The 11,421-nt window shown below is 48.3% G+C and overlaps 1 protein-coding gene across 1 annotated transcript in view; it reads right to left on the bottom strand.

Moving 5' to 3' along the window:
• Positions 1 to 750: 750 nt before the first annotated feature.
• PNPLA2 (patatin like phospholipase domain containing 2) overlaps positions 751 to 11,421 on the bottom strand; it is a 30,008-nt gene continuing 19,337 nt past the window's right edge. Inside the window, exons 4-9 of the mRNA XM_055722341.1 lie at positions 10,371 to 10,580; positions 9,387 to 9,447; positions 8,379 to 8,546; positions 7,850 to 7,982; positions 6,958 to 7,080; positions 751 to 6,116 (exon numbers count right to left, since the gene is read on the bottom strand). Of these exons, the coding sequence (XP_055578316.1) occupies positions 5,852 to 6,116; positions 6,958 to 7,080; positions 7,850 to 7,982; positions 8,379 to 8,546; positions 9,387 to 9,447; positions 10,371 to 10,580 (960 nt within the window). The 3' untranslated portion in view covers positions 751 to 5,851. The remainder of the gene's footprint in view (positions 6,117 to 6,957; positions 7,081 to 7,849; positions 7,983 to 8,378; positions 8,547 to 9,386; positions 9,448 to 10,370; positions 10,581 to 11,421) is intronic.

Genomic DNA, 11,421 nt, shown 5'->3' with positions numbered 1-11,421 from the left:
CCGACGGGGCTCCCCGGGGCCAGGGCCGGCTCCCCGCCCCGAGCCCCCCGCGGGACCCCGCAGCCCGGCCCCGCTCGCAGCCGCCGCCGGCATCGCCCCGGCTGATCCACGGAAGACAGATCAACTTAGCGGGGCGCGGCACCGAGCGGGGGACGTTTGCTTTTCGCTGTGAAAAAGCTGTTCGTTTTCTCAGCCGCATGCTGTATTAATTACACGGCTTGTGCTTGTCCCGCGACAGCGCGTAACAAAGTATCCTTCTACAGTTTACTGCTGTCGGGACCGGAGAAAGCGAAACGGGGTCTGGCTGAAGGAGCCAGGTACCCAACAGGCAGCGTCATCTGCATCGCCCAGCTGGGAAACAGAGCGGGGAGGGACAGGGTTTGGTTTCCCCAAGTGATGCCCCCAAACTGGAAAAGTCTCAGCTCCCTGAATAACTACTTAGTAACCCTTTCACAGGCGCCAAGCTCCTGTTATTCCCGCAAGATGGTGCTTAATTCCTCTTGGAAACCGGGGTTGACCCAGAGGCTAATATCATTTGAGGCATTTTGGCTTGAAGAAGTCAGAATTGAGCCAAAATGCACCATTTTTCACCTCCAGGTCAATGCCTCATTCATTGCGTGCTGATGCATGTTTACCCTGAGATCATTTGGAACAGGATAGGGCTCAGCAAAACAAACCCAAGTCGTGCAGTGCATTGAAAGATAGGTAATAAACCTTTAAATGGCAAGTAACCTACCACAGCCAGGTAAATACATCGAGAATGTTTTTATTAGAAGGTATATTTCTGCCAAAATAAATAGTTACATGTTCTTCAGCAAAACTTTAGAAAAAAGAAACAGGAGGGGGGGAAAAAAAGGATCAACAATTTAATACTGAACTCTTAAAGTGACTGTGAACACTACTTAGTGACATTGCTGTGTAAATACATGACTTGCGTATGCTATTGCTGGGCTAGTTGCTGCTCTGACATCAGGGATTTCCACAGGATCTCCGCGTGCATTGCGTGCCTGAGGGTCGTCTTAAACTCAGTGACAGCAGTGGAGTCCCAGGACGCATTTAGCTCAAAGAGCTGCTTTAGGTGCTGTTTTCAAGAGCAAGAGAAACCCCCAGAAGAATATGGTGTTTATTTCAGTTACATTTCTAAATCTTCCAGAACTAGAGGTTTCCTTCCCCCCTCTCCCCGTTCAGGAGAGCTGATGTGGATCCATCCCATGGATGCAGTTAAGAGACTGTAGGAGTGGAGCTGCTGGCAGAATGGAAAGACAGCAACATCCCACCAGTAGGCAAGAGGAGGAAGGGAGGGGAGAGGGGAAGCAAGTACTGCTGCATTCAGACACCACAGGGACACCGAAGGCAGGCAGGCCGGAGCCCACCGTAAAGGCACACGGTGTGTTTGGCACAAACCAACCGGCTGATGAGGCAGCCGGGTGAAGTGGTCCATTCTCTCACGGATTTAAGAGGAAGACTGAAACAAAGCTTGAGAAAAGAGTTGGTGAGACCCTCTGACTTCGGCAATGCTCAGCCCTGCCACCCACCACATCTAGCACGTGCTTAGCAGAAATGGACCCCTAAGGGATATGCACGGAGTTTCAGGTATTTCTCCCACAACCGCTGAGGCAAACATGAGAGCTCTTCTCTCAGAGGAAGGAGTGAATTACTAGATTCATTTTTTAAAACTGACAAAACCACTGGGAAACATACAACAAGTCCTAGGGACACCCTAGTGCTGCCAGACAGCAGGTTCTCTTTTATTCTCTGGTCTGAGTGCTGCAGGTATACAGCCCTCCAAGAAGTCACAAGAAAACAGCTCCTAGGTCCTATAGATAGTGGTCAGAAGTGTTTTCCTTGTACCCCTTGAAAAAAAAAAAAAAAATCACCTTGCAACAGTATTAGCAGTAGGGCAGGCAGCAAACCAAACATAACACACACAAATTGCAGCTTACAGACCATGCCATAGATACGGACCGTTGTACACAACACAAAACTACGGCGTTGTACAGGTTAGGGGCTGGTTAGATGCACCAGAAGTTTGCCATTAGCCTTGTTAAAAGCAGCAACTAGTACCACAGGAACGAGGAGGGAAAAAAAGTGGATTCCTGAATGCACAGACCCTTTCTGTGAAACGGTAGAAACGGCAAGGGTTGGGACTCTGCTTGCAGAGTTCATGTGAATGCTATAAGGAGAATTGGACATGGACTGCAAGATGAGCTTTTGGTCCAGGAACCTGACCTCCCAACCGCTGCATACTGGAGAGCGGACAAGCCCTGGCAACCGCCCGCTGGGCTGCCCAGCCACACATTTTGGGACCGACTGCTCCAGATGGCTACCTCGTTCCTATGAGCTGCGCAAGGGTAGGTTAATCAGCTGCGGCCCAGAAGAGAACACATGCCATAAGGTACATGCAGAACAAAGGCCTGAGGAACTCCCGTTACAACTATCACAATAAACCCCTCCACATCCAGTCCAGAGCCTATCATGAGGTTTCCAGGGATTTCAAAGAAGCGGGGTCTGACCTAGACAAGGCAGCACTGCAAAACAAAAAAGCTGCTCTTCAAAAGCAGCCACAGCCCTTTTTCTGCATTAGCGGGCAAGAAAGTCTTCCCCATTTTCTTCATCCTTTGCTGCTCATTCATCACAGATTGCAAGAATTTCAAGTGGATGTGTGAAACTTCTTTTAAGGAAGCAGAAGGTAATTTGAGGTATTTTTGATCTGCAGTTCCTTTATCAGAGCTTAAATCTATAATGCCAACAAGCTATCACACAACAGCCACCGCACCACCTGGGGAATAAACACAGGCAGAAAAGGGGTTAATACTGAGTGGTGTTTTCCCAGTATCCGTTCACACCCTGCAAATTAGCATAGGGAAAACAGGAGTTTCCTCCCTGAAGAGTTAGGCCTTATATTTAAAGCCAGGCTTTGGTTTGTGGTTATAGTTTGAAGTGTACAAAAGCTTCTCTTTGAGAGGTTAACGCAATAAAATAAATGACAGGCGAGGTGAGACACAAAATAAAACTGTTAGTCTCTTGAAATGCATGGACCAGAACCAGCAAGCCTTCTGGATCAGAGCACTGGAAGACAGTGGCACCAGCCCAGTCAGTTCTAATGCAAAAGGAGAACAGAGGAGATCCAGGGGATAAGGGTGCCAAGCTGCAATTTCTTAGCGCACTCTGTTGCCAAGAGAATTTTGTTTCATAGTTTAGTGGTTTACATAATCACTCAGTGGTTTTACCAGTCCAGGAAGAAGGGATAAAAAAACCCAACAAACAGTTGCATCATTTTCTCCACCCTTATATTAGCACAAACAAGGCAGAGTCAAAAGGGCAGCACAAGATTTTCTTTATATAGCTTTGCCCATCATAGATGTTTTGCTACTGGATGAAATGCCTTCATTTCTTGCCACTAAATATCTACATGTTCTTGCCAATTGCTCCGTGTGCTTTGGGGACGCGAGATATGCATTCGGCAAACTAAGCACTGTGCCTGTGCCATTCCCCCAAAGAAAGCAGCCCAAAGCAGTGGAAAAAAAGAAATCCCACACCAAACCACAAAGTAAACACCTTTTCTCAATTCCATTTTTTACCAAAGTCATCCTGTTCCCACTAATTGCCAGTAGCTTGCTGCTGGTTCACTTCAGTTAGTTACACCCATCTAGCAGTAAGCTTTTTCTGCAGGCTTTAGACAACCACAAGATTGACTTGTTTTATAATCCACTATTCCTATTCTGGTGTCAGAATCCTCCAATTTTTTTCTCTTCCTGTAGCGACTTCCCTGTTCCCTGATTGCCCTAACTATGTGAAGCTTAAGACTAAATCTGACTGCCTAAGTGCAGGCCTGCTTCGTAAGCTATATGCAGGCCCTTGTGTTACATGGGTAGGTTACTATCCAGGAAGGGCAGTGGGGTGATTTTTAAGTCACAGGTTTGTATTTGCACCGGCATCTCCCGGACAGTTGGTTAGCACCACAGCTGCCCCATCTATTGCCTCCCAGCTTGCAACAGCCACTGCAGAAAAGTCCCGATGCTTATCGGTCTCTACCACAAACCAACCAACCCATGCCCAGTGCAGGATCGTGCTGGTAGGAAACAGCACCCACCACCTCACCCACACTGCTCATACAGATGTGATTGAGCAGATTCACTACTTTCTCCAGCTATTAGTAGAACTGGGGTTATTTTTCCTTTCTAAATCAAAGGTGCAAAAGAGTCTATTATAAATCACTATTCAATGTATAGGCTATGTAATCAGCTTCAGCTATCCTATCCTGCTCCCCAGCAAAGACAGCGTGTGTTTGCTTTGGCCACTTGCATACTGTTTGTGCTAGGAGAGGTAGATGACGCCTCATGCAGCTAGACACGCTGCAGAAAAAGATAATACCAGAAGATGATTTTGTGGCATAGTGCAAGGACTTAAGCTTAAGTACATGCAATCCCCACAGGAAGCCTTGTCTTGCCCCGCAAAGAACAGAGTTCATGCCTCTGCAAAGGAAGTCACAACCAGACCACCGAGAAGGCAGTACCTTAGAAGGCACAGTCCTGCCCTGCTACAGACCTACCGGTTCTGGTCTTTTAAGGGACAAGATAAAAGTAGCCAGTTCCAAGCAGGCTGCATGTGCACCAACAGTCCTCACTTCGCTTCCGCTTCTCATGCTCCCGCTATTGCCAGCTGCAGAGCTCTACCTGTGAGCCACAATGCGAGACAGCCAAGCTGTGAGGCTGGTACAGCTACAAAGCCCAAATCTCTCTCACTCCAAAGCCTTGATGTCCAAACTCTGAGCAAAAGACTAAGCCAAGTCCCAGTTTGGCAGGAGATCCCTTTTGCATCACTCATTTGAGAGTTTCCTTCAGCTGTACGGTCCCTTAAGGAGCAAAGCCTGACCCCTGTCAGAGGCAGCCACTGCCCCAGCACTTGCTGTGACACTCCCACCACAAGCCACTCAACAGTAACGTGCCCTGCACAATCTCACCTTCCTACAAGCCCTTCGCATTGTTTCAGCTGCTAAGCTGATCCCGAGATAGTTAGGCTGAGCTTTTCCAGGGCAACCCCACAAGAATTCCATTCAGTGCTAGGAACGGGGCCTCAACCTCAACGTGTTTCCCTAGAAAAGTTCTAAATTACTTTTTAAATTAAGTTCAATGACTTAACACTCAAGGGTTCAAGCTGCAGCAGTTCCAAGAGGACAAAAATAAAAAAGGGAGAGACCATGACAACATGAATCTGGGTAAATACATGGATTTTTTTACATTTTTGCAGTTCCAGCAGAGTCTGCAGCAGGGCCAGCTCTGGCTTCCAGTGGGGATGCAGTTAAGGAACAGAGGAAAGCACGTGGCTTCAGCAAAGAAAGTCAGGAGCAGATTTGGAAGCATGATAAAAATTGGTTTGGCAAGAAGCTACTTCATCTTCCCCTAGCACAAAGAGCCAAGGGATGACAGATGATTTAAGAAAAACCCCAAGACTAACGCTCTAAAAAACAAAGGAAGCTAAAAGCTGTATGAACTTGAGAGCGTCATCTACGTCCCAATTATTTGGCGGTAAAAAGCCAATAGCAATTTAAAGTGCATTATTTGGGAAAGCTCAGCTGGGTCAGCATCAGCCTGGCCACAGGCAACGGCCACGTGTCAACACAGGTCTAGAGCAAGGTACCAGCTCGCGTGTGTCCTTGAACACGGAGATCCCTTGCCTGGCCCAGTGGGCAACAAATGGCTACAGTCAATTCCACCAGTCTCCATCCCAGGGAAATCCCCTTTGCAGCATACTCAGGAGCACAGGGCAGCCTGCTGCTGAGGGATGAGACTGGTCTCACCCTATGTCCGCTCCCCTTCCCACCCACCCTCATCCCCTCCCAGCAGCAGGCTCAGAAGAGCGGCAGGCACTCTTTCGCACAGTCTAGAGGTGGAAGCTTTATAGGAAACCCTTCCCGAGGGAAGAAGGAGGCCTGCATGTCCATGTTGATGCAGAGTAAGCCCAGCATGAGCTGGCGCTGGTACTCCTCCCACTTCATCATGACATCAGACAGGGAACGGTTGTTTCTCATCCACATCGGCAGGGCTTCACCACAAGGTGGTGTGGAAGAAATTGGCATGGTCTGGGGCCCTCCAAGCTCGAGGTGATAGTAAAGCCTGAAAGGCAAACATGTCAAGAATCAGTACATGGGCAGACTTAGCAGGTCACCAGACCAGAGCTCCAGAACCGCAGAGCTATTTTGTTCTACTACTGACTGCATGATCTTAGTCACAAGTCTCTGTGTGTGCCCGTTTTCCCCCTCATCGCTTCATTATTCAGGACCATGTGTCCTTGTACTTCACCCCCTTGCACTACGATCCAAATCGGAGCTGGGACCCTCTGCCGCCTACTGTAACTCACGATTTCCTGTGCTCATCCACGCAACACTGTCTTGCCTCAGCCTCAAGCCATGGCCTACTACAGGGAGTTCAGTTCAGCAGCACAGGCACATGGCACACAGACCCAAAGCACCGGCTCCCTCGGAAACACTCCGGTGTTCCCTGGTCACCTCCCCACCCAGTTAAGCCGGGCCTAGATCTCAAGGCAGAAAAGGTAACTTGAACACGAGTACCTCTTGGAAGGAACTTTTAGGGGACCCTGGGTCAGCAAATGCCACACAGACAAGCACCTCAGTCTTCTACAGGGAGCATGCAATTAGCTAGCATATTGTTTTAATCAGACCTACATCTTCTGCCCTATTGGTATGGTAACAGCTCCATCACAGGGTCTGCCCTGTAGCGGGAAGAAGGAAGGAGACCACGCGCCGACTCTATTCAACAGCTAAGGAAGCCAAGAGACCATGGACCAGATTTACATTTTAGGTTAAGCAGTAAAGCCCTCCAGTCAATTTGGGTCTTACTTTCTCTGCTCCAATGGAGCAGAGTCTGTAGAAGTGAAAGGGGAAAGGGGAAATGGAAGGATCCTCCAGAACAGTGCTGCGGAGGAAAGCAGCCATACCTGGCTGAAAGGTGGCTGCCCAGTTTCTTCTTGGCTTTCTTCACAAGATAGTTGCAGATTTCAGTCATTTGCTGCCTCATCCATCTAATATCCTCTGGGATATCTGGGAGCCATTCCAGCAACCTGGGAAGAAACAGGGGACAACCATTAGTTGGGACACACAAAGGATAGGATGAAAAGAATGCCAGCGTTGCCTCCTATCAACGTTTACATTAATATTAGTGACAAACGCTTAAGAGCCATTTACACTACCATTTATGGACTAAGGCAGAGAAGCTACGAAGGCTGAGAACAGCCTGGGAACTTGTCATTACATTTTATGTCTGCACTTCCCATAGGTTTCACCCATTTTCAGATTTGGAAAGTGTTTTTGCCTAAGCCTTTCTATTCCAAACTATCTCCCTTCCAGAAACTTTTCCTAGGGTGCTCTGTACTAAGAGCAAGCCTGACAGAGCTGTCTTTCCAGCCATGTAAGTGTAGAGCTGGAAATGGCTGGGAATACTCTACCCCTTACTCCAGCGGGGAACCACCTCTTGTGTGATTCCTACTTTCACCCCTGCACTCCCAGTTCAGAAGTCTCTCTCCAGGCTCCAAATTTTATCACCATTTCCTAGGGCAAGTCCCAGGACATAGCCATCTTCCTTCAAGCTGGAAGTATCTGCTGTAGCTAAATGACACATGAAGGCAGAAAAAGTTCTGTGGGGTTTTGGTGGTTTGTTTTTTAGGTTTTTTTTCGTATGTCTGGTTAAGTGGCAGGAACTCTTTCCCCAGGAGCTCTGACACTGCGGAGTTAGAGAGGAACCTACTCTCTGTCCATTCGTGCTCCACCAGCTACACAAAACATTTGCTGCACTGGGAAGACCACCACTGAGGGAACCAGCCGAAGGCCTACCTGACAGTGAAGGAAACTGCAGACTCCAGAGGCAGCATGTAAGGGACCATCATTGCCGTGGCCACACGTATAGGCAGCATGTTGGTAATGCCAGTCAAGAAACTTCTTCTTTCAGCACAAGCCTCCAGAAGAGCTGAAGACAGAAGAGAACATGGCTGAATCCCCACAATGGGGCTATCCCATTTCCTTGCCATACCGCAGAAGTTAGAGGTCTCCCCTCTCCACCTTCTTTAAGGAAGTCTTGCTCAGGGCCGGTGCAGATGAGAACAGCAGCTTTTAGCTTTATCAGACTCCCAAAGGAGTGAGCAACAAGACCCCCTCCTCTATTTACCATGCAGAACACTGTCAAATGAGTCAGCCTCTCCCTGTTCAGCCTCCACAGGGCAAATCACAACTTTAAGAGGCCTCAAGTCCACCTAACCCCTGGATATGGCCAAGCCCAGCCACAAGCAGCACCCACACATCCCAGTAATCCTCTGGACTAGTCAGCACAGAAAGATTGCCTGGAATGGCTCCCTTTGGATCATACCTTGGTTCAGTTTGGGAGGCAGGTGTTCAAAGATGTGCTCTTCAACAACAGCAAGGGCAGTATTGTCCTCAAGCTCATCCTCGCCTTCTGTCTCTTCCTCTTTCTTCTCGCCTGGAGGGGCTTCTATGGCGAGGAGAGGACGGGCAGGACTTGGACGATGAAGGAGTCCTAAGAGAAGTCAGACCATAAGGATGATACAAACTAGCTGCCCTTCCTTGCCTTTAGAGTGTCAATTCTGACTTACATCTATTGTAAGAATTACCATGAGTTAGAAACCCTGCTGCTTTAAGACCATCCTCTCTTCCCCCGCCAGAAATTCTAGCTTTTCCCCTTTAAGTACCACAGGGTGCTGTTCGGCAGCATTTTGTTGCTATAATCTGCCAGTCACCAGTCTTGCAGGCAAGATTTCCCTCCCGCAGCTTAATCCGCAAACACAGCTGCCTGCCTGCTCTTACCCCAGTAACGTGTGTGCAACAAAGGGCAAACAAACGTGCTTGATCTGCTGTACATTGACACCAGGTGGCATCAAAAACTCACTCAACCTGCTACAACAGTTGGAGGCAAGAAAGTCCAGGGCTTGCCTGTAGAAGGGTGTGCAACTGTGTCAAGCTGCCAGGCACTCAGGGCTGCTGAGGGCATGCCTGCATGCCGCACTGCTGTGCCACGTTAGAGGTACCCTAGCTGCACGTACAAAAAGAGCGAGGTAGCTGCAGGAGGTACAAACGGCACCGGTACCCAACAACTGTGTTGGTGTAGCACTGAGCACGTGCCAAAACCGCCACTTTGGTATCAGAGTGCTTACAGTCCTGCATTGCACTGGAAAGGTGTCTACTCCACCTCTGCTTCCTGAAATGCTAGAGTAAGGCTTATTAACAGAAATTCCATAATCTGATATTTGAGGCACAGCTCAGTTCTGCCTTTTCACCTTTCATATACACCACTGACAACCCTCAAAGCTTGGCACAGAAGAGGCCAGTCAGCGCACCCTACAAACACTCAGTGCCTTACCATTTTTCTTCAGGAAGTGCAGTGCATCCCGATAGCCCTGCTTGCACATATCCCGCAGCACCTGTGGACAGAGGAAGGCAAGACTATGTCACCTGGAAACTGTCTGGCTAAGCAGCACAAACATCCAGCTCAATGAGGGTTTAGAGGAATTCTGCTGACTCCTGAGCTATCCCAAGTCTCATCCTTGCCAGCCCTTTCCAGGCTTTGAGCAGGAATGGGAGGTACAATGGGAATATGTTGGATATTGGAATCACAGGATAATTCAGATTGGAAGGGACACCTGCAATCCTGCCTAAATACGGGGTTAGAGTTGCAGCCACCTCATTTCCCCTTGTAGAGATGATGCTGCTGTGAGCAGCCTTCAGCAAGTCACTCTGACAAGCAGCCCAGAATACTTCCCAGCAGATGCCAGGAAGGGCCACTGCATTTGCAGATAAAGCCAGCTAAGAGTAGCGAGGGGACAGGCAAAAACCTGTCCGAGTAATTCAGCACATGAATGCACACTTATTATGCCCAAATGCCAGGGCTATCTGAGGCTGCATTTGCTCAGAAGCAGGCAAAGCTGACTGCAGTGCCACCTACTCCACTGGCACTATTTAGGAGACAGTCACTGGCTGCAAGCTGGCAAGCTCCATCCTGACCTTAAAACACTCAAGAGCACATTGTTCCAATGGCTGATACATCTTTGCTTACAAGCGCGCCTGACTTCCTGGCAAACGCTGCTCTAGAGACTGCGCCATGGGAACGTGTTCCAAGCAACTGCTACCACCTAAATTCCAGCTCTCACAGTAGCAAAAGAAAACTAAGCCCCCTACACAACCTTGTGCAGATGGTCAAGGTTTGCCAAGTCACTGGGTTGATAATGTCAAGGTTAAAAAACAGACAAACATGAGACAAAACTAAGTGTCTGGAATCTGCTAAAGTACACAGTATGGCCAGTGCCCATCTACTGTCCCCAAGTTCTAGTGCTGCCAGGAAACTCACCTGTGGCTCTGGAGGAAACAGGGCCTTTGAGAGGCGGTAGAGGTTGCGAAGGTTGAACTGGATGCTTGTATTGGTGACTCTCAGCTCATGCATGTTTGTGGAACCGTCCCGTGGACAGATATCACTCTCTCCTGAGAATGGAGACACCGTAATGGTGTTCTTCAGCTCATATCGTGGCAAGTTGTCAGAAATCCCTCCATCAACATATCTCTGAAAACAAGACAAATGAAGCACTGTTCATTCCCATAACTGATGAAGTGACTTTTTTTACTATGTGTTCCCATTTTCTATTTGTGCCAACAAGTTGGGAAGAGAATGGAATACATCCACCAGTGCTGGAGGAGTCATAACCAGTGACAGCGCAGCTGTGTTGTCTATAATCTCCTCTTGCTACATGCCTTTCTTCCTACGGTCAAGTGTGTTGGTCACAAGTGTTCCATGAAAGGCATAGTCACTTGTGTGATGCTGACTTACATCTCTTATGGGGTTTGACTGTCATCCAGTTAAACAATATGACACACCAACAACCACCTGCAACGCACACTGTGACATTTTTCACTCATGTTCAAAATTACTAAGCTCAGATACAAGTCCCCACTGGCAGAAAGTTTGTTACCTAAGAGTAAAACCAGCTGATTTGTTGCCAGCAGGCTTATCGAGCAGAAATCCCAACACATGCATACACATTTGGAATCTACTTGCTGCAGTGTGATAAAAGAGCACAGGGGACTTGGGTTTTGCTCTTAACAGGCACCTTCTTATCAGAGAACGTTCTGTACCTATGTACCATAAACACATTTGTATTGCCCTTGCAGGAAGGGCAACCCCAGTAGCATGTAACCACTTCAAAATATTTGTTAGGAGCACCGTAATTGCGCAAGGAGCTGAGCAAGACAATCCCCATCACAGGCCTTTGGCAGAGTAAGCAACATGCTGAAGATAAAAGGAAGGGGATGTTGGTCAAGCCAAAAGAACAGGAGGTTTGAGACCTTTGCAGAGCAACAACGCAAGCTCTTGTGAGCCTCTAGTTACAGAAGAGTCCTGCTGATTT

The sequence above is a fragment of the Falco cherrug genome, chromosome 10 (genome assembly GCF_023634085.1).
Source record: "Falco cherrug isolate bFalChe1 chromosome 10, bFalChe1.pri, whole genome shotgun sequence".
Lineage (NCBI taxonomy): Eukaryota > Metazoa > Chordata > Aves > Falconiformes > Falconidae > Falco > Falco cherrug.
Note: the sequence above shows the minus strand (reverse complement) of the source record. Positions and strands in the feature narration are given on the sequence as shown.